At 40.6% G+C, this 24556-nt stretch overlaps 1 protein-coding gene across 1 annotated transcript in view; it reads right to left on the reverse strand.

The window, feature by feature from the left end:
- TEX11 (testis expressed 11) overlaps positions 1-24214 on the reverse strand; it is a 377626-nt gene extending 353412 nt beyond the window's left edge. Inside the window, exons 1-2 of the mRNA XM_024240693.3 lie at positions 24143-24214; positions 23217-23274 (exon numbers count right to left, since the gene is read on the reverse strand). Of these exons, the coding sequence (XP_024096461.1) occupies positions 23217-23253 (37 nt within the window). The 5' untranslated portion in view covers positions 23254-23274; positions 24143-24214. The remainder of the gene's footprint in view (positions 1-23216; positions 23275-24142) is intronic.
- Between the last annotated feature and the right edge of the window lie 342 nt (positions 24215-24556).

Here is a 24556-nt window from a genome sequence, read left to right on the forward strand (position 1 = left end):
AGAGAAGGAATTTAGAATTCTATCAGCTAAATTTAGCAAAGAGATTGAAATAAGTTAAATTAATCAAACAGAAATTCTGAACTAAAAATGCAACTGGCATACTGAAGAAGGCATCAGAGTCCTTTAATAGCAAAATTGATCAAGCAAAAGAAAGATTTAGTGAGCTTGAAGACAGGCTATTTGAAAATACACAGTCAGAGGAGACAAAAGAAAAAAGAATAAAAAACAATGAAGCACACCTGCAGGATCTAGAAAATAGCCACAAAAGAGCAAAGCTAAGAGTTACTGGCCTTAAAGACGAGGAAGAGAAAGACATAGGGATAGAAAGTTTATTCAAAGGGATAACAGAGAACTTCCCAAACCTAAAGAAAGATATCAATATCCAAGTACAAAAAGGTTATAGAACACCAAGTAGATTTAACCCAAGAAGACCACCTTAAGGCATGTAATAATAATCAAACCCCCAAAGCTCAAGGATAAAGAAAAGATACTAAAAGCAGCAAGAGAAAAGAAACAAATCACATGCAATAGAGCTCCAATATGTCTGGCAGCAGACTTTTCAGTGGAAACCTTATAGGCCAGGAGAGACTGGCATGACATATTTAAAGTGCTGAGGGAAAAACTTTTACCCTAGAATAGTATATCCAGTGAAAATATCCTTCAAATGTGAAGGAGAAAGACTTTCCCAGACAAACAAAAGCTGAGGGATTTCATCAACACCAGACCTGCCTTGCAAGAAATGCTAAAGAGAGGATTTTGATCCTCTCTTATAATAATAAAGAGCAATAAAAAATAACTGGGCCAGGCACGGTGGCTCATCCCTGTAATCCCAGCACTTTGGGAGGCCGAGGTGGGTGGATCACCTGAGTTCAGGAGTTTGAGACGAGCCTGGCCAACGTGGTGAAACCCCGTCTCTACTAAAAAGTACAAAAATTAGCCAGGAGTGGTGGCAGACGTCTGTAATCCCAGCTACTTGGGAGGGTGAGGCAGGAGAATCACTTGAACCCAGGAGGCGGTGGTTGCAGTAAGCCGAGTCTGCACCATTGCACTCCAGCCTGGGTGACAAGAGTGAGACTCCGTCTCAAAAAAAAAAATTATCTGAAGGTACAAACCTCACTGGTAATAGTAAGTACAAAAAAAAAGTAACACTCTTATAACACAATTATTATAACACTGTAACTGTGGTGTGTAAACTACTGTAAGTAGAATGAATAAACAATGAACCAACGAAAAATAATAACTACAACTTTTCCAGAAATAGTACAATAAGATACAAATAAAAACAACAAAAAGGTTAAAAAGCAGGAGGATGAAGTTAAGGCATAAGGTTTTTATTAGTTTTCTTTTTCCCTGTTTGTTTATGCAGAGTGCTAAGTTGTTATCAGGTTAAAATAATGGGTTATAAGATAGTACTTGCAAGACTCGTGGTAACTACAAACCTAAAAATATACAATCAACACACAAAAAATAAAAAGCAAGAAACTAAATCATGTCACCAGAGAAAATCACCTTCACTGAAGGAAGACAGGAAGGAAAGAAGGAAGAGAAGACCACAAAACAAACAGAAAATAAATAACAAAATGGCATGAGTAAGTTCTTACTTATCAATAATAACATTTAATGTAAATGGACTAACCTCTCAAATCAAAAGACATAGAGTGGCTAAATTGAGAAAACAAAACCCATTGATCCCTTGCCTACAAGAAACACACTTCACATATAAAGACACACATAGACTGAAAATAAAGGGATGGAAAGATATTCCATGACAATGGAAACCAAAAAAGAGCAAGAGTACCGATACTTATGTCAGAAAAAACAGATTTCATGAAAAAAACTAAAAAGAGACAAAGGTCATTATATACTGATAAAGAGGTTAATTCAGGATTCCATTCCAAGATGGCCAAATAGGAACAGCTCTGGTCTGCAGCTCCCAGCATGATCGACACAGAAGACGGGTGATTTCTGCATTTCCAACTGAGGTACCTGGTTCATCTCATTGGGACTGGTTGGACAGTGTGTGCAGCCCACGGAGGGTGAGCCAAAGCAGGGCAGGGCATCGCCTCACCCAAAAAGGGCAAGGGGTCAAGGGATTTCCCTTTCCTAGCCAAGGGAAGCCATGACAGATGGTACCTGGAAAAACGGGACACTCCTGCCCAACTACTCTGCTTTTCCAACGGTCTTAGCAAACAGCACACCAGGAGATTGTGTCCCACGCCTGGCTTGGCAGGTCCCATGCCAACAAAGCCTTGATCACTGCTAGGGCAGCAGTTTGAGATCAAACTGCCAGGCAGCAGCCTAGCAGGGGGAGGGGCGTCTGCCATTGCTGAGGCTTGAGTAGGTAAACAAAGCAGCTGAGGAAACTAAAACTCAGCAGAGCCCACTGCAGCTCAGCAAGGCTGGCTGCCTCTGTAGACTCCACCTCTGGGGGCACGGCAGAGCTGAACAAAACGCAGCAGAAACTTCTGCACACTTAAACGTCCCTGTCTGACAGCTCTGAAGAGAGCAGTGGTTCTCCCAACACAGTGTTTGAGCTCAGAGAATGGACAGACTGCCTCCTCAAGTGGGTCCCTGACCCCCATGTAGCCTAAATGGGAGACACCTCCCAGTAGGGGCCGACTGACATCTCAAACAGGCGGGTGCCCCTCTGGGATGAAGCTTCCAGAGGAAGGATCAGGCAGCAATATTTGCTGTTCTGCAATATTTGCTGTTCTGCACCCTCTGCTACTGATACCCAGGCAAACAGGGTCTGGAGTGGACCTCCAGCAAACTCCAACAGACCTGCAGCTGAGGGACCTGACTGGTAGAAGGAAAACTAGCAAACAGAAAGGAACAGCATCAACATCAACAAAAAGGACATCTACACCAAAACCCCATCTGTAGGTCACCAACATCAAAGACCAAAGGTAGATAAAACCACAAAGATGGGGAGAAACCAGAGCAGAAAAGCTGAAAATTCTAAAAACCAGAGTGCCTCTCCTCCTCCAAAGGATCACAGATCCTCACCAGCAATGGAACAAAGCTGGATGGAGGATGACTTTGACGAGCTGACAGAAGTAGGCTTCAGAAGGTCGGTAATAACAAACTTCTCCAAGCTAAAGGAGGATGTTCAAACCCATCGCAAGGAAGCTAAAAACCTTGAAAAAAAGATTAGATGAATAGCTAACTAGAATAAACAGTGTAGAGAAGACCTTAAGTGACCTGATGGAGCTGAAAACATGGCATGAGAACTACGTGACGTATGCACAAGCTTCAATAGCCAATCCGATCAAGTAGAAGAAAGGGTATCAGTGATTGAAGATCAAACTAATGAAATAAAGCGAGAAAACAAGGTTAGAGAAAAAAGAGTGAAAGGGAATGAACAAAGCCTCCAAGAAATATGGGACTATGTGAAAAGATCCAACTTATGATTGATTGGTGTACCTGAAAGTGATGAGGAGAAAGGAACCAAGTTGGAAAACACACTTCAGGATATTACCCAGGAGAACTTCCCCAACCTAGCAAGACAGCCCAACATTCAAATTCAGGAAATATGGAAAACACTACTAAGATAGTCCTTGAAAAGAGCAACATCAAGGCACACAATCGTCAGATTCTCCAAGGTTGAAACAAAGGAAAACATGTTAAGGGCAGCCAGAGAGAAAGATCAGGTTACCCACAAAGGGAAGCCCATCAGAATAACAGTGGATCTCTCTACAGAAACCCTACAAGCCAGAAGAGAGTGGGGGCCAATATTCAACATTCTTAAAGAAAATAATTTTCAACCCAGAATTTCATATCCAGCCAAAATAAGCTTCATAAGCAAAAAAAATAAAAATAAATAAAAATAAATAAAATCCTTTCCAGACAAGCAAATGCTGAGGGATTTTGTCACCACCGGGCCTGCCTTACAAGAGCTCCTGAAGGAAGCACTAAATATGGAAAGGAAAAACTGGTACCAGCCACTGCAAAAACACACCGAAATATAAAGACCAACAACACTATGAAGAAACTGCATTAACTAATGAGCAAAATAACCAGATAGCATCATGCTGACAGGATCAAATTCACAAATAACAATGTTAACCTTAAATGTAAATGAGCTAAATGCCCCAATTAAAAGACACAGACTAGCCAGGCGCAGTGGCTCACGCCTGCAATACCAGCACTTTGGGAGGCTGAGGCAGATGGATCACGAGGTCAGGAGTTCAAGACCAGCTGGGCCAACATAGTGAAACCCTGTCTCTACTAAAAATACAAAAAATAGCTGGGCATTGTGGCACACGTCTGTAATCCCAGCTACTTGGGAGGCTGAGGCAGGAGAATCCCTTGAACCTGGGAGGCGGAGGTTGCAGTGAGATGAGATCGACCCACTGCACTCCAGCCTGGGAGACAAAGCAAGACTTAGTCTCAAAAATAAAAAAGACACATACTGGCAAATTGGATAAAGAGTCAAGACCCATCACTGTGCTGTATTCAGGAGATCAATCTCACGTGCAAAGACACACATAAGCTCAAAAGAAAGGGATGGAGGGTTATTTACCAAGCAAATGGAAAGCAAAAAAACAGCAGGGGTTGCAATCCTAGTCTCTGATAAAACACACTTTAAACCAACAAAGATCAAAAAAGATGAGGGCATTACATAATGGTAAAAAGATCAATACAACAAGAAGAGCTAACTATCCTAAATATATATGCACCCAATACAAGAGCACCCAGATTCATAAAGCAAGTTGTTAGAGACCTACAAAGAGACTTAGACTCCCACACAATAATAGTGGGAGACTTTAACACCCCACTGTCAATATTAGATCAACGAGACAGAAAATTAACAAGGATATTCAGGGCTTGAACTCAACTCTAGACCAAGTGGAGCTAATAGACATCTACGGAACACTCCACCCCAAATCAACAGAATATACATTCTTCTCGGCACCACGTAGCACTTATTCTAAAATCAACCACATAACTGGAAGTAAAATACTCCTCAGCAAATGCAAAAGAACGGAAATCATAACAAAAGAAAGGAAATCATAACAAACAGTCTCTCAGAACACAGTGCAATCAAAATAGAACTCAGGGTTAAGAAACTCACTCAAAACCACACAACTACATGGAAATTGAACAACCTGCTCCTGAATGACTACTGGGTAATAACAAAATTAAGGCAGAAATAATGAAGTTCTTTGAAACCAATGAGAGCAAAGAGACAACACACCAGGGTTGTTGTGCTGGGACACAGCTAAAGCAGTGTTAAGTGGGAAATTTATAGTACTAAATGCCCACATCAGAAAGCTGGATAGATCTGAAATTGACACCCAAACATCACAATTAAAAGAACTAGAGAAGCAAGAGCAAACAAATTCAAAAGCCACCAGAAGACAAGAAATAATTAAAATCAGAGCAGAACTGAAGGAGACAGAGACACAAAAAACCCTTCAAAAAATCATTGAGTCCAGGAGCTGATTTTTGGAAAAGATTAACAGAATAGATAGACCACTAGCTAGACTAATAAAGAAGAAAAGAGAGAAGAATCAAATAGACAATAAAAAATTATAAAGAGGCTATCACCACTGGTCCCACAGAAATACAAACTACCATCAGAGAATACAATAAACATCTCTACACAAATAAACTAGAAAATCTAGAAGAAATGGATGAATTCCTGCACACATACACTCTCCCAAAACTAAATCAGGAAGAAGTCGAATCCCTGAATAGACCAATAACAAGTTCTGAAATTGAGGCAGTAATTAATAGCCTACCAATCAAAAAAAATCCCAGGACCAGACAGATTCACAGCTGAATTCTACCAGAGGTACAAAGAGGAGCTGGTACCATCCCTTCTGAAACTATTCCAAACAATAGAAAAAGAGAGACTCCTCCCTAACTCATTTTATAAGGCCAGCATCATCCTGATACCAAAACCTGGCAGAGACACACACACAAAAAAAGAAAATTTCAGGCCATTATCCCTGATGAACATTGACGCGAAAATCCTTAATAAAATATTGGTAAACCAGGCCAGGCGCAGTGGCTCACACCTGTAATCTCAGCACTTTGGGAGTCCAAGGCAGGCAGATCACGAGGTCAAGAGATCGAGACCATCCTGGCCAACCTAGTGAAGCCCCGTCTCTACTAAAAACACAAAAATCAGCTAGGCATGGTGGCACATGCCTGTAGTCCCAGCTACTCGGGAGGCTGAAGCAGGAGAATCACTTGAACCCGGGAGGAAGAGGTTGCAGTGAGCCAAGATAGCGCCACTGCCCTCTAGCCTGGTGACAGAGCGAGACTCCGTCAAAAAAAAAAAAAAAATACTGGCAAACCGAATCCAGCAGCACATCAAAAAGGCTTATCCACCATGATCAAGTTGGCTTCATCCCGGGGATGCAAGGCTGGTTCAACATATGCAAATCGATAAACACAATCCATCACATAAACAGAACCAATGACAAAAAGCACATGATTATCTCAATAGATGCAGAAAAGGCCTTTGATAAAATTCCACAGCCCTTCATGCTAAAAACTCTCAATAAACTAGGTATTCATGGAACATATCTCAAAATAATAAGAGCTATTTATGACAACCCACAGTCAATATCATACTGAATGGGCAAAAGCTGGAAGCATTCCCTTTGAAAACTGGCACAAGACAAGGATGCCCTCTCTCACCACTCCTATTCAACATAGTGTTGGAAGTTCTGGCCAGGGCAATGAGGCAAGAAAAAGAAATAAGTGGTATTCAAATAGGAAGAGAGGAAGCCAAATTATCTCTGTTTGCAGATGACATGATTGTATAGACAACCCCATCATCTCAGCCCAAATATTCCTTAAGCTGATAAGCAACTTCAGCATATAAAATCAATGTGCAAAAATCACAAGCATTCCTATATACCAATAACAGACAAGCAGAGAACCAAATCGTGAGTGAATTCCCATTCACAATTGCTACAAAGAGAATAAAATACCTAGGAATACAACTTACAAGGAATGTGAAGGATCTCTTCAAGGAGAACTACAAACCACTGCTCAAGCAAATAAGCAAGGACACAAACAAATGGAAAAAAATTCCATGCTCATGGATAAAAAGAATAAATATCATGAAAATGGGCATACTGCCCTAAGTAATTTATAGATTCAATGCTATTCCTACTAAGCTGTCATTGACTTTCTTTGCAGAATTAGAAAAAACTACTTTAAATTTCATATGGAACCAAAAAAGAGCCTGTATAGCCAAGACAATCCTAAGCAAAAAGAACAAAGCTGGAGGCATCATGCTATCTTACCTCAAATTATACTAATAGGCTACAATAACCAAAACAGCATGGTACTGGTACCAAAACAGATATATAGACCAATGGAACAGAACAGAAGCTTCAGAAATAACACCACACATCTACAACCATCTGATCTTCAACAAACTTGACAAAAGCAAGCAATGGGGAAAGGATTCCCTATTTAATAAATGGTGCCAGGAAAACTGGCTAGCCATATGCAGAAAACAGAAACTGGATCCCTTCCCTACACCTTATACAAAAATTAACTCAAGATGGATTAAAGACTTAAATGTGAAACCTAAAACCATAAAAGCCCTAGAAGAAAACCTGCACAATACCACTCAGGACATGGGCATAGGCAAAGACTTCATGACTAAAACACCAAAAGCAATGGCAACAAAAGCCAAAATTGACAAATTGGATATAATTAAACTAAAGAGTTTCTGCACAGCCAAAGAAACTACCATCAGAGTGAACAGGCAACCTACAGAATTGGGAGAAAATTTTTGCAATCTATCCATCCAACAAAGGTCTAATATCCAGAATCTACAAGGACCTTAAACAAATTTACAAGAAAAAAACAACCCCATCAAAAAGTGGGCAAAGGATATAAACAGACACTTCTCAAAAGAAGACATTTATGCGGCCAGCAAACATATGAAAAAAAGTTAATCATCACTGGTCATTAGAGAAATGCAAAGGAAAACCACAATGAGATACCATCTCACACCAGCTAGAATGGCGATTATTAAAAAGTCAGGAAACAACAGATGCTGGAGAGGATGCGGAGAAATAGGTACACTTTTACACTGTTGGTGGGAGTGTAAATTAGTTCAACCATTGTGGAAGACAATGTGGCAATTCCTCAAGGATCTAGAACCAGAAATACCATTTGACCCAGCAATCCCATTAGTGATTATACACCCAAAGGGTTATAAATCATGCTACTATAAAGCCACAGGCACACATATGTTTACTGCAGCACTATTTACAATAGTGAAGACTTGGAACCAACCCAAACGCCCATCAATGATAGAATGGAAAAAGAAAATATAGCACGTCTACACCATGGAATACTATGCAGCCATAAAAAAAGAATGAGTTCATGTCCTTTGCAGGGACATGGATGAAGCTGGAAACCATCATTCTCAGCAAACTAACACAGGAACAGAAAACCAAACACCACATGTTCTCACTCATAAGTGGGAGTTGAGCATGAGAAGACATGGACACAGGGAGGGGAACATCACACACCAGGGCCCATCAGGTGGTGGGGGCCAAAGGGAGGGAGAGCCTTAGGACAAATACCTAATGCATGCAGGGCTTAAAACCTAGATGATGGGTTGATAGGTGCAGTGAAACCACCATGGCACATGTATACCTATGTAACAAACATGTATGTTCTACACATGTATCCCAAAACTTAAAAAAAATATAAATAAACACTAATGAAATAAAGAGGACACCAAAAAATGAAAAAATATTCTATGTTCATGGGTTGGAAGAATCAATATTGTTAAAATGTCCATACTACCCAAAGCAGTCTACAGATTCAATGCAGTTCCTATCAAAATACCAATGACATTCTTCACAGAAATAGAAAAAAGAATCCTAAAATTTATATGGGGCCTCAAAAGGCCCAAAATAGCCAAAGCTATCCTAAGCAAAAAGAACAAAACTGGAGTAATCACATTACCTGACTTCAAATTATACTACAGAGCTATAGTAACCAAAACAGCATAGTACTCATATAAAACAAGCCATATAGACTATGGAACAGAATAGAGAACCCAGAAACAAATCCACACACCTACAGTGTACTCACTTTTGTAAAGGTGCCAAGAACATACACTGGACAAAAAACAGTTTCTTCAATAAATGGTGCTGAGAAAAGTGAATATCCACATGCACATAAATGAAACTAGTCCCCTATCTCTCTCCATATACAAAGATCCAATCGAAATGTATTAAAGACTTAAATCTAAGACTTTAAACTGTTAAACTACCACAAGAAAACATTGGGGAAAATCTCCAGGACATGGGTCTGGGCAGAAATTTCTTGAGTGATACCCCACAAGCATAGGCAACCAAAACAAAAATGGACTAATAGGACGACATCAAGTTAAAAAGCTTCTGCAAAGCAAAGGAAATAATCAACAGAGCAAAGAGACAACCCACAGAATGGAAGAAAATATCTGCAAACTACCCATCTGACAAGGGGTTAATAACCAGAAGATATAAGGAGCTTAAACAACTCTATGGGAAAAAAGGTCTAATAATCTGATCAATAAATGGGCAAAAGATTTGAATAGACATTTTGCAAAAGAAGACATACAAATGGCAAGCAGGCATATGAAAAGCTGCTCAACATCATTGATCATCAGAGAAATGCAAATCAAAATTACAATGAGGTATCATCTTATCCCAGTTAAAATGGCTTATATCCAAAAGACAGGCAATAACAAATGCTGGTGAGGATGTGGAGAAAAGGGAACCCTCATACACTGTTGGTGGAAATGTAAATTAGTACAACGACTATGGAGAACAGTTTAGAGGGTCTTCAAAAATCTAAAAATTGGGCCGGGCACAGTAGTTCACACCTGTAATCCCAGCACTTTGGGAGGCCGAGGCGGGCGGATCATGAGGTCAGGAGACGGAGACCAACCTGGCCAACATGGTGAAACCCCGTCTCTACTAAAATACAAAAAAATTAGCTGGGCATGGTGGCATGCGCCTGTAGTCCCAGCTACTCGGGAAGCTGAGGCAGGGGAATCACTTGAACCTGGGAGGCAGAGGTTGCAGTGAGCCAAGATCACGACACTGCACTCCAGCCTGGTGACAGAGCAAGACAACTCCTCAAAAAAAAAAAGAAAAGAAAAGAAAGAGAGAGAGGGAGAGAAAGAAAGAAAGGAAGGAAGGAAGGAAGGAAGGAAAAGAAAGAAAGAAAGAAAAAGAAAGAAAGAAAGAAAGAAAGAAAGAAAGAAAGAAAGAAAGAAAGAAAGAAAGAAAGAAAGAAAGAAAGAAGAAAAGAAAATGTGGTACCTATACACAATGGAGTACTACTATTTGGCCATAATAAAGAATAAGATCCAGGCCGGGCGTGGTGGCTCACGCCTGTAATCCCAGCACTTTGGGAGGCCGAGGCTGGTGGATCACGAGGTCAGGAGACCGAGACCATCCTGGCTATCATGGTGAAACCCCGTCTCTACTAAAAATACAAAAAAAAATTAGCCAGGTGTGGTGGTGGGCACCTGTAGTCCCAGCTACTCGGGAGGCTGAGGCAGGAGAATGGTGTGAAACTGGGAGACAGAACTTGGAGTGAGCGGAGATCGCACCACTGCACTACAGCCTGGGCGACTGAGCAAGACTCTGCCTCAAAAAAAAAAAAAAAAGAATAAGATCCAGTCACTTGCAACAACATGGATGGAACTGGAGATCATTATATTAAATGAAATAAGCCAAGCACAGAAAGACAAACATTGCATGGTCTCACTTAATTGTGGGATCTAAAAATCAAAACAATTGAACTCATGGACATAGAGAGTAGAAGGATGGTTACCAGAAGCTGAGAAGGGTAGTGGGAGCTGGGAGAAAAGTGGGGATGGTTAATGGGTACAAAAAATATATAAAAAATGAATAAGACCTACTATTTGATACCATAATAGGGTGACTATAGTCAATAATAACTTAATTGTACATTTTTAAATAACTTAAGGCCAGGCGTGTAATCCCAGCACTTTGGGAGGCCGAGGCAAGTGGACTGCTTGAGCTCAGGAATTCAAGAACATCCTGGAAAACATAGAGAAACCCTGTCTCTACAAAAAATACAAAAATTAGCTGTGCATGGTGGCAAATGCTTGTAGTCCCAGCTACGTGGGAGGATTAGGTGGGAGGATCGCTTGACCCTGGGAGGTGGAGGCTACAGTGAGCTAAGATCACACCACTGCACTCCAGCCTGGGAAATGGAGCCAGGCCCTGTTTCAAAAACTAAAATAACTTAAAAGAGTGTAATTGGGTTGTTTATAACTCAAAGGGTAAATGCTTGAGGGAATGGATACCCCATTCTCCATAAGGTGCTTATTTCACATTGCATCCCTGTATCAAGACATCTCATGTACCCCATAAATACATAAGCCTACTATGTGCCCATGAAAATTAAAAAGAAAAAAAAAAGAAAATGGGCCAGGCGTGGTGGCTCATGCCTGTAATCCCAGCACTTTGGGAGGCCTAGGCCGGTGGATCACTTGAGGTCAGGGATTCAAGACCAGCCTGGCCAACATGGTGAAATCCCATCTCTACTAAAAATACAAAAAATTAGCCAGGAGTGATGGCGCATGCATGTAATCCCAGTTACTCAGGAGGCTAAGACAGGAGAATCACTTGAACCCAGGAGGCAGAGGTTGCAGTGAGCCAAAATCGTGCCACTGCACTCCAGCCTGGGTGACACAGAGAGACTCCATCTCAAATTAAAAAAAAGAAAAAAAAAAAGAGAAAATGTGCTACATATGTATACACAATGGAGTACTCTTCAGCCATAAAAAAAGAATGAGATCCTGTCATTTGCAACAACATGAATGGAACTGGAGGTCATTATGTTAAGTGAAATAAGCCAGGCACAGAACAACAAATTGTGCATATTCTCACTTACTTGTGAGAGCTTAAAACAATTGAACTCATGGAGATAGAGCGCAGAATGAGGCTGGGAGAGGTTGTGGGGGGGACGGGAAGGAGAGGAAGGGAAAATGGCTAATGGGTACAAAAAAATAGAATGAATAAGATTCTAGTATTTGATAGCAAAACAGGATGACTATAGGCAATAACAATTTAATTGTACACTTGAAAATAACTAAAAGAGTATAATCAGATTGTTTGTAATACAAAGGATAAATGTTTGAGATGATGGATACCTCATTTACCCTGGTATAATTATTACACATTGTATGTTTGTATCAAAATATCCCATATACCCCATAAATATATACATCTACTATGTATCCACTAACAATTAGCTAACAATTAAAAATATATATACATAGGCCAAGTGCAGTGGCTCACGCCTATAATCCCAGCACTTTGAGAGGCCGAGGCAGGCAATCACTTGAGGTCAGACGTTCAAGACCAGCCTGGCCAACGTGGTGAAACCCTATCTCTACTAAAAATACAAAAAAAAGTAGCCAGATGTGGTAGCGTGCACCTGGAGTCCCAGCTACTCAGGAGGCTGAGGCAAGAGGATTTCTTGAACCCAAGAAGCAGAGGTTGTAGTGAGCCGAGATCATGACACTGCACTCTAGCCTGGGCAACAGAGTAAGACTCCGTCTCAAAAATATATATATTATATATATATAACATATATATTATATATATAACATATATATAACATATATATATTATATATATAACATATATATTATATATATAACATATATATAACATATATATATTATATATATAACATATATATATAATATATATAACATGTATATATATAACATATATGTTATATATATACAGAGAGAGAGTAACTCTTGGTGATAGTGTTACTATCCTTGTAGGCAATATGAATGAAACAGACAAGAGTTGGTTGGGCACGGTGCCTCATGCCTGTAATCCCAACACTTTGGGAGGCCGAGGCAGGCAGATCACGAGGTCAGGAGTTCGAAAGCAGCCTGGCCAATATGGTGAAACCCCGTCTCTACTAAAAATACAAAAATTAGCTGGGCGTAGTGGCGTGCACCTGTAGTCCCAGCTACTTGGGAGGCTGAGGCAGAAGAATCGCTTGAACACAGGAGGTGGAGTTGCAGTGAGCCGAGATCATGCCACTGCACTCCAGCCTGGGCGACAGAGAGAGACTCCATCTAAGGAAAGAAAGAAAGAGGAAAGAAAGAAAAAGAAAGAAAGAAAGAAAGGAAAGAAAGAAAGAAAGAAAGAAGGAAGGAAGGAAGGAAGGGGAGAAACGGAGGAAGGGAGGAAGGGAGGAAGGGAGGAAGGAAGAAAGGAGACAGTTATTTTATTCAATCATTCAATAAAATTTTAATGATAACCAAGTACTTTGTTAAGCACCAAACATATGACATGAACAAGACACAGTCTCATACATGCATCAATGAACCAACTTTTTAAAGTTCTAAATCACCTTAAAATTCCAGTAATACACTCTAATTTTATAATTGATTAAAATAAAGCATGGAGAAGTTAACTAACTTGGCCAAGATCAAAGCTATTAGCAACTCAGCCCTGAACAGAATCCAAGGAAACTGCACTCTTTCTGCTTTGGCTGATGTCTACATGTCTCCTTGTAAAATTTAGTTCAACAAACATTTCTTGAATGCCTGGTATCTTGCTAGGAATATAAAGAAGAGTGAAGCAGTCTATACCATCATGAGGATTACACTACCAAAGGTAATTAAATTCTGAAAATTATAGTAGTAATCAGTCATGAGATCAAAGTAGGATGAAGGGAAAAAATTAAAAATAAAAATTTAAAAATTATAATATAATGTAATAAGTGCTGTGAGTGGAAGACGCTACAGGAATGTAAAAGGATTGCATAAATGCCCATTTGAGGGATGGAATATAGGAATAGCAGGATAAGCTTCACTGAATTGTTACTTGAGGTGGGGTTGAAGGATGAGTTAGAGATTTCCAGGCAGATACTGAGTGAAAGGAACATGCCAGACGGCAAAGCACAAAGGTGTGAAAAAGCACAATGAATTCAAACAAGCGTAAGTAGTTATGTATGGCTGGAGAAAACACCATTAGAAAGGTATATAGGGGCCAGAACTTGGAAGACACTGTATGGCATACTAAGAAAGTTCAATTCTGTGGGTCACTCAACGTCTTTATTTTATAAAATGTATTTTTTTTTTTTTTTTTTTTTTGAGACGGAGTCTCACTCTGTCGCCCAGGCTGGAGTGCAGTGGCGCAATCTCAGCTCACTGCAAGCTCCGCCTCCCGGGTTCACGCCATTCTCCTGCCTCAGCCTCCCGAGTAGCTGGGACTACAGGTGCCCACCAGCACACCCGGCCAATTTTTTGTATTTTTAGTAGAGACGGGGTTTCACCATGATAGCCAGAATGGTCTCGATCTCCTGACCTCGTGATCCACCAGCCTCGGCCTCCCAAAGTGCTGGGATTACAGGCGTGAGCCACGGCACCTGGCCATAAACTGTACTATTCCCCCTAATAGGTGCATACCAGGTGGCATCAGCGATTATCTCCCCGATTATCTGTAAGATTTCTGTACAGGCTGTATAAGTATGCTCATGATTCTAAACTATGTGGCCCTCTCTTGGGATATTTCCTAATAACTCTATCATTCTTAATCTGAGGATCCCATTGTTGTATTTAAAGGAAAAGATAGTTCAGGGAAGATTACAAATAAAGTCCTTTGAGATTCAATGAAAGCCAATTATCTTGACTGAGTTTTACTACTAAACTTTTTAGTCTAGATCTGCACTGTCTAATATGGTAGCAATATATGGCTACTGAGCACTTAAAATGTGGCTAGTTCAAATTGAGATGTGCTTTAATTGTAAAATACACATGGGTTTCGAAGACTTAGTTTAAAATAAGAATGTAAAATATCTCAGCAATTTTGTATACTGATTATATGCTGGAACAAAAATGTATGAATATGCTGGGCTATAGCATTAAAATTATTATTATATTAAAAATTAATTTCACCTATTTATTTTTACTTTTTAAACGTGATTACTAGAAAATTTTAAGTTACATTTCTAACTCACATTATATTTCTACTGGACAGGGCTGGTATTGAGTATACATTGGAACTATATTCTAAAGACTTGATGAAACAAATTAGCTAATGTCTACCTCCCTAACCATCATCATAAATATAATAGAAAAAGAAAATATAGAGGCTGGGCACCATGGCTCACACCTGTAATCCCAGCACCTCCTGTAATGTGGAGGCCGAGGCAGGCGGATCACTTGAGCTCAGGAGTTCAAGACCAGCCTGGGCAACTTGGCAAAACCTAGTCTTTACAAAACATACAAATATTAGCCAGGCGTGGTGGTGCATACCTGTATGTTCATGCCACTGCACTCCAGCCTGGGTGACAAAGAGAGGTCCTGTATTTAAAAAAAAAAAAAAAAAAGGACCAGGTGTGGTGGATCATGCCTGTAATCTCAGCATTTTGGGAGGCTGAGGCAGGCGGCTCACCTGAGGTCAGGAGTTTCACCATGTTGGCCAGAACAGCCTGGCCAACATGGTGAAACCCAGTCTCTACTAAAAATATTTTTTAAAAAATAGCCAGGAGTGGTGGTGCACGCCTGTAATCCCAGCTACTTGGGAGGCTGAGGCAGGAGAATCGCTTGAACCTGGGAGGCAGAGGTTGCAATGAGCCGAGATGGTGCAACTGCACTCCAGCCTGGGCTACAGAGTGAGGCTCTGTCTCAAAACAAACAAACAAAAAATTAATTAATTAATTAGTTAAAATAAAAATACAAAAATTAGCCAGGTGTGATAGTGGGTGCCTGTAATCCCAGCTACTTGGGAGGCTGAGGCAGGAGAATTGCTTGAACCCAGGAGGCGGAGGTTGCAGGGTTGCAGTGAGCAGAGATCATGCCACCGCACTCCAGCCTGGGCGACAGAGGGAGACTCTATCTCAAAAAAAAAAAAAGAAAAAGAAGAAGAAGAAAATTGAAAATTTTCTTGAAACAAATGATAATGGAAACACAACATACCAAAACGTATGGGATACAGAGTGAAGTTCATCACTATGAGTGCCTACATCAAAACAGAGGAAAAACTCCAAACAACCTAATGATGCATCTTAAACAACTAGAAAAGCAAAAGCAAACCAAACCCAAAGTTAGTTGAAGAAAAGAAATAATAAAGATCAGAATAGAAATAAATGAAATTAAAATGAAAAAAATATATATAAAAGATCAGTGAAGGCCAGTGGTGGTGACTCATGCCTATAATCCCAGCAGTTTGGGAGGCTGAGGTGGGTGGATCACTTGAGGCCAGGAGTTCGAGAGCAGCCTGGCCATCACAGCAAAACCCTGTCTCTACTAAAAATACAGAAATTAGCCTGGCATGCCTGCAGTCATAGCTACTCAGGAGGCTGAAGCACAAGAATTGCTTGTGCCTGGGAGGTGGAGGTTGCAGTGAGCTGAGATTATGCCACTGCACTCCAGTCTGGGCAATGGAGTGAGACTCTGCCTCAAAAAAAGAAAGAAAGAAAAATCTAGAAAAAAAGGCCAGTAGGCAGGCAGATCGCTTGAGCTCAGGAGCTCAGGAGACCAGCCTGGGAAACATGGTGAAACCCTGTCTCTACCAAAAATACAAAAATTAGTCAGGAATGGTGGCGCATTCCTGTATTCCCTCAGGAAACTGAGGCGGGAGGATCGCTTGAACCTAGGAGGATAGCACCACTGCACTACAGCCTGGCAATAGAGTGAGACCTTGTCTAAATAAATAAATAAACACTTAAAAAAGACTGAGGGGCTTTGGGGGGCAAAAAGTTCAAAATGAATAACTAGCGTGGTATGAAAGAAAGAAAAAGCAAATTCAGTCTCAGCTATATTATTATCTAAAGAGAAAAATGATCAGTCCTAAATCTAAAGAGAAAGATTACAGGCGTGCATCACTTAAGGACAGGGATACATTCCAGAAATGTGTAATTTGGTGATTTTTGTCATAGTCCCAACATCATAGAGCAGTGGTCCCCAACCTTCTCGGCACCAGGGACCAGTTTTGTGGAAGACAATTTTTCCACGGATGGTCGGGGGATGGTTTCGGGATGAAACTGTTCTACCTCAGATCATCAGGCATTAGTTAGATTTTCATAAGGAGCATGCAACCTAGATCCCTCGTGTGGGCAGTTCGGGCTCCTGTGAGAATCTAATGCCACTGGCCACTGATCTGACAGGAGGCGGAGCTCAGGCGGTAATGCTTGCTGGCCCGGGGCTCACCTCCTGCTGTGCAGCCAGGTTCCTAACAGGCCAGAGACAGGTAATGGTCCTTGGCCCAGGGGTTGACGACCCCTGTCATAGAGTGTACTTACACAAGATGGTATAGCCTACTACACATCTAGGCTATATGGTATAGCCTTTTGCTTCTAGGCTACAAACCTATACCTCATGTCACTGTACTGAATACTGCAGGCAACTGTAACACAATGATAAGTATTTGTGTATCTAAACATATCTAAACCTAGAAAAGGTAAGTAAAAATATGATATAAAAGATTAAAAATGACTGGGTACGGTGGCTCACAACTGTAATCCTAGCACTTTGGGACACCAAGGAAGGAGGATCGCTTGAGCCCAGGAGTTCGAAACCAACCTGGGCAACATAGGGAGATCCCGTCTCCACAAAAAAATTAAAAATTATCTGGGCATGGTGGTGCATGCCTATGATTCCCGGCTACTCAAGATGTTGAGGTGGGAGGATTACTTGGGCCCAGGAGGTAGAAGCTGTGGTGAGCCATGATCACACCACTGCACACCAGCCTGGGTGAGAGAGTGAGACCCTACCTCAAATAACATAATAATAAATTTTTATAAGATAAAACAAGGTACACCTGTATAGGGCACTTACCATGAGTGGAGCTTGCAGACCTGGAAGTTGCTCTGGGTGAGTCAGTAAGTGAGTGGTGAATATATGTGAAGGCCTAGGACATCACTGTACACTACTGTAGACTTTATAAACTCTGCACACTTAGGCTACACTCAGTTTATAAAAGAATATGTTTCTTTCTCCAATAATAAATTTACCTTAGCTTACTGTAACTTTTTTACTTTATAAGCTTTGTTTGTTTGAGATGGGGTCTCACTCTATCACTGGGGCTGGAATGCAGTGGTGCGATCTCGGCTCACTGCACCCTCTGCCTCCCAGGCTCAAGCAATCCTCCCACCTCAACCTATGGAGTAGCTGGGACCACAGAGTAGCTGGGACCACAGGCACGTGCCACCACGCCAGGGTAATTTTTTGTATTTTTGGTAGAGACGGGGTTTCACCATGATACCCAGGCCAGTCTCGAACTCCTGAGCTCAAGTGATCTGCCTGCCTCAACCTCCCAAAGTACAAACTTTTTAATTATTTTTAACTTTTTAACTCTTTTGTAGTAACACTTAGCTTAAAGCACAAACATTATACAGCTGTACAAAAGTATTTTCTTTCTTTATATCCCTATTCTATAAGCTTTTTTCTGTTAACATTGTTAATTTTACTTTTTAAACTTTTGTTAAAAACTAAGACACAAACACATACATTATTAGCCTAGGCCTACACAGGCTCAGGATCATCACTATCACTGTCTTCCACCTCCACATCTTGTCCCACTAGAAGTTCTTCAGGGGCAATAAAATGCATGGACCTGTCACCTACTGCGTTAACAATGCCTTCTGGAATACCTCCTGAAGGAAGTGCCTGAGGCCATTTTACAGTTAACTTTATTTTTTATAAATAGAAGGAGTACACTCTAAGATGATGATAAAAAATAGTATAAGATAGCATAGTATGGTATAGTGAATACACAAAGCAGTAGCGTAGTCATTTATTATCACCATCAAGTATTATGTACTGTACATAAATGTACGTGCTATAGTTTTAAACAACTGGCAGCACAGTAGATTTGTTTACACCAGCATCACCACAAACACATGAATAAAGCATTGCTCTACAACTTTATAACAGCTCTGACATCACTAGGTGATAGGAACTTTTCAGCTCCATTAAAATCTTCTGGGACCACTGTTGTATGTGCTGCCCTTTATTGACTGAAATGTCATTATGCAGCACATGACTGTATTTTATGCTGATCATATCAAACATAGAGAATTGTGTTCTATTCTGGGTACCACACTTTAAGAAATAACATGAAAAGAATAGAGCATGTTTAAAGGATAGCACACAAAATGATAAGGGGACTAGAAACCAGGTAATATCAGGAATGTTTGAACAAACTGAGAATGCTTAATCTGAAGACACTTTCCGGGGTACAAGATAAGTTATCTTCAAATAGTTGAAGATGACATGCAGAAAAGGAGTTACGTTTATTTAGCCCCAATGGGTGTAAATATCTAGACAAATTTCTATTCCTTCTTGGTCTTGAATTTTTTTTTTAAGACAGGATCTCACTCTGTCACCCAGGCTGGAGTATAATGGAGCAGTCAAAGCGCACTGCAGCCTCCACCTCCTAGGCTCAAGCGATCCTCCCACCTCTGGCTCATGAGACTACTACAGGCATGCAACACCACATCCAGCTTTTTTTTTTTTTTTTTGGGGGGTGAAGACAGGGTCTCTGTTGCCCAGGCTGGTCTCCAACTCGTAGGCTCAAGTATTCCTCCCGCCTCAGCCTCCCAAAGTGCTGCGATTACAGGCGTGAGCCACCAGGCCTGGCCTTGCTCTTGAAAATTTATTGAGATTGGTGATACAAAAAAGACTGGTGTTATGTCAGTTCTCTCTAAGAAGGAATGAACTATAACCATTCCTAAAAGCCATTGGATAGGCTTTTATGCTCCTTTTTTATAAAACTTGACTGAAAAGTTTATGTGTGCATAAGAGAAAACTCAAACAGCCAATAAATCTATGAAAGTACACCACCTTCACTAGTTATCAGGAAAATATAAGTCAAAACAACACCCATGTAAGATGATAACATTTGGGAAAATGAAACTGCCTGAAGAGTATATGGGAACTCTCTGCACTATCTCTGCAACTTTTCTGTAAATCTAAAATTATTCCAAAATAAAATGGTAAATAAAAATGACAACAGTCTTCAAAATTGTAAAATTTTAAAAGTCTGACAATATCAAATATTAGTAAGGATATGGGGAAAAGGGAGTTTGAATTGTTAAGACCATTTTGGACAGCAATTTGGCAATATCTATAAAGTTAAAGATGCTCATAGCTTTTGACTCAGCAGTTACACTCCCAAATGTAAACTCTAGAACTGCACTGTCCAATATGGTAGCCACTAGCCACATGTGACTATTGAGCACTTGAAATGTGGCTGATCCAAAATGAGATGTGCTTTAAGTATCAAATACACGCCAGACTTCAAAGACTTTGTACCAAAAAATATAGAATGTAAAATAACTTATTAATAATTTGTATATTGATTACATGTTATAATAACATTTTTGACACACCGAGTTAAACAAATTAGATCATTAAAATTATTTTCGTCTGTTTAAATGTTTTTAATGTGACTACTAGAAAATATAAAATTTTATGTTTTTGCACCATATGTCAGTTGGACAGCACTGCCCTAGAGCCTCACCTACCAGTAGCTCAAGAAATAAATCAAGGCCAGGTGCGGTGGCTCAAGGCCAGGAGCGGTGGCTCTCACCTGTAATCCTAGCACTTTGGGAGGCCGAGGCGGGCAGATTGCCTGAGCTCAGGAGTTCCAGACCAGCCTGGGCAACACAGAGAAACCCCATCTCCACTAAAATACAAAAAATTAGCCAGGCGTGGCAGCATGCACCTGTAGCCCCAGCTACGCGGGAGGCTGAGTCGGAAGAATTGCTTGAACCCGGGAGGCGCGGAAGTTGCAGTGAGCCGAGGTCGCGCCACTGCACTCCAGCCTGGGCAACAGAGTGAGACTCTGTCTCAAAAGAAAAAAAAAAATCAATCGATGTAGTGAGTCATACCCAGCATTTCTTTTCAGTCAGACCTTGGCTGAATACTCAGCAGTTTTTTAATGAGAAAAAATAGAATAGAAAATATCATAGTGTACTGCATGTAATAAGGATAAAATTTTATTTTATTAAACTTTTGACACAGTATGTATGTACTGGGATGTGATCAAAACATTTTCTTGCCATGAGTGGTAGTCAAAGATGTTTTTGAAAGTTTCTGCTAAACTCTCAGAAACACATGTTCGTTGTAGCATTGTTGTTTGTAATAGCAAATACTTGAAACAATTTTTATGTCCAACAAAGGAGACTGAATGAATAAATTGTGGTACATTTACATTCAATGAAATACTACTCATCAGTAGTGGAAATAAATGAACTAAAAGTATTCATATGGGTCAATATTGAAAACACAGCCTGGCACAGTGACTCACGCCTGTAATCCTAACACTTTGGGAGGCCGAGGCAGGCGGATCACCTGAGGTCAGGAGTTTGAGACCAGCCTGGCCAACATGGTGAAACCCCGTTTCTACTAAAAATACAAAAAATTAGTCGGGCATGGTGGCGCGTGCCTGTAATCCCAGCTACTCGAGAGGCTGAGGCAGGAGAATCGCTTGAACCTGGAAGGCAGAGGTTGCAGTGAGCCGAGGTCACACCATTGCACTACAGCTTGGGCAACAAGAGCAAAACTGTCTCAAAAAAAAAAAAAAAAATATATATATATATATGTATATATATATCACAATGCTGAGCAAAAAAAGGAAAAAAGAAGACAAGCTGCAGGAAAAAGAAATATAAAATAACTATTTATATAAAATTTAAAAAGAAAAATGGTACATATAATCTTTTAGCTCTTTGAAATATCTGAAGCATATGGCAAGCTTAAGATTTGACAAAACTCAGTGATAGGTACACAGATGTTCATTATATTATTTTCTATACTTTTCTGTGTGATTCAAATATTTATGTACAAAATCTCAAATATTATCTACTTAAGAGTCATAATCCCTATTCCATCTTTGTACCTTTAAGATATTTTATCCTAATTTAAAACTTAAAGTAGATAGTAGTGGGCTTTATTGTTATTGTTTTAAAATAACAAATATTGGCCTGGCATGGTGGCTCACGCCTGTAATCCCAGCACTTTGGGAGGCCGAGGCAGGTGTATCAACTGAGGTCAGGAGTTTGAGACCAGCTTGACTGACATGGTGAAACCCTGTCTCTACTAAATACAAAAAATTAGCCAGGCATGGTGGCGCGGGCCTGTAGTCCCAGCTACTTGGGAGGCTGAGACAGAAGAATCGCTTGAACTCAGGAGGCAGAGGTTGCAGTGAGCCAAGATGGCACCACTGCACTCCAGCCTGGGCAACAAGAGCAAAACTGTCTCAACAAACAAACAAACAAAACAAGCAAACAAAAAACAAGTATTAACAAAATATTGACCTAAACTTTTTAAAATCACAGATTTGTAGCCACATTTCTTACCACATATTTCATTATTATATGAATGTGAAGGTACCACAGGTCTCATTATTCCCCAAAAACAAAGAAAGTACCGTAAACTCTCCTATATCTAGCACAGTTGAGGAATCTGGTGTTCTGGTCAGTCAAATTGCTTTTGTTTATTAAGAGTTCCCATAAATAGCAAACATGGATTACCAATTTTCAAAAGAATTAAGACACAATAAAATGCACTTAAATCTAAAACTACATAGGATATAATTTATTTTTCACGGATGATTATGGAAAGGCACTCCAAGATCTTGCAGTAATTTTTTAAACTTATTTTTATTGCAATAGATTTATCTTCCAGATTAAACGTTTTATTTTGCATGCCATAAAAATCCTGAAGAAAAAAACAAGTTATGAATTGTGAATTCTGTCTCCCTACACTAGTTCATAAAAAGGTTCCCAATGTGTTAAAAGTCGACATTGTTTCTGGTACATAAATGAGAAAACCTGGAGCTATGGACACTGCAAAAAGACAAAATATTTAGATTTTTTTTTTTTTTTTTTTTTTTTGAGACGGAGTCTCACCCTGTCGCCCAGGCTGGAGCGCAGTGGCGCGATCTCTGCTCACTGCAAACTCCGCCTCCCAGGTTCAAGCGATTCTCTTGCCTCAGCCTCCTGAGTAGCTGGGATTACCACGCCCGACTAATTTTTGTATGTTTAGTAGAGACGGGGTTTCACCATGTTGGTCCGGCTGGTCTCAAGCCCCTGACCTCGTGATCCGCCCGCCTCGGCCTCCCAAAGTGCTGGGATTACAGGCGTGAGCCACCGTGCCCAGCAATATTTAGATCTTAAATAAAGCAGCAGTTTGACATTATTTTGTACTACCACATAGAGCTACGTACCTTTAAAGTCCATGGAAAGAAAATCATCATTGTCCATTTTTAAATCTCTGGCTCAAGCCTATGAAATAATAACATATTTTAATACTCTAGTTTAATACTCTAGTTTTAATAACTAGTTTATCCTCTAGTTTCTCAACAAATTTCTTTCCAGTGAAATGTTTCCCGTTACTTGTTATCAAAGGGAGAAAAAAAGGCTGAGTAAAGTTAAAAGCCCATGAAAGGGCTTTTGTGAGGGGCAGGGCCAGGCTGCCAGGTTACATAAAAGGGACCTTTTCTTACCACAAGTCTGCCTGGCAACGGGGGAAATGGAGCTGAGTGGTACTCTGTTATTGGGCTGGCTGGGTCTTGCTGCTTCTTCCTAATTGGCTCAAAATCCGCTTCCGCGGCCAACCGCACATTCAAAGCATCCAATCACTCACGGTCCTTTTTCCCGCTCTGTGAGAAAGCTAGCACCTTCAGTATCCTGCCCCCAACGGTCATGAACAGTCCTGCTTCAACGTAATTTAGGTCCTTCAGCATCTAAACGACAATAACTACTATCTCCGGTTTTCAGTGGCCCACCACCACTCCCCATAATCCTCCATCCTCATCAAAAAACATTACATTGCCCCCAACGGTCATCAACAGTCCCGCTTCAACGTAATTTAGGTCCTTTAGCATCTAAACTACAGTAACTACTATCTCCGGTTTTCAGTGGCCCACCACCGCTCCCCATACTCCTCCATCCTCGTCCAAAAACATTACGTTTGCCCATCTTCGTTCGCCTTGAGAGCGACGAGCAGTTCTGTAGTACAAAGTCACTGCCTTAGGGCCGCTCTAAAAAGTTTTGGCCTAATGGCTACAATATATTCTTGCTAGTTATAAACCACCCAACTAACTTGTGCTTGAAGCCTATTCTACCCCTTCCTGCCCACGAAATCACTCACCTCAGCCACAGCCACCATCGCCGCCCTGCTCTCTCCACAACCTCCGTCCACAGCGCACGAGAACGTTCAGAAAACTCCGCCCCCTAGCGACGTTAGCGATGCCACGCTAGGCCACTAAAGCCACTCCCACTTGGCCTTTACGCTGTGTCACGGAGCCTAAGCCTTGCGACCCAGTCTAGATCTTAGATCCTGGGGATGCAGTTCAGAGAGTCAGTCACTTGGTGAGTTCAGGGTGAGAATCGCTGAGAGTAAGCAAATATGATGTAATACTGAAAGCATACGACAATGAATTGAGGGAAAAGTGCAGATGGCCAGGATTACCAAAAGGAGAGCAGGACTTCACACACACAAAAAAAAGAACAGAAAAAGAAATAAAGCAAGTAGACATTGTTGATCACTGGTTATGCAAGAGTG

This window comes from Pongo abelii, chromosome X, assembly GCF_028885655.2.
Source record: "Pongo abelii isolate AG06213 chromosome X, NHGRI_mPonAbe1-v2.0_pri, whole genome shotgun sequence".
Taxonomy (NCBI): domain Eukaryota; kingdom Metazoa; phylum Chordata; class Mammalia; order Primates; family Hominidae; genus Pongo; species Pongo abelii.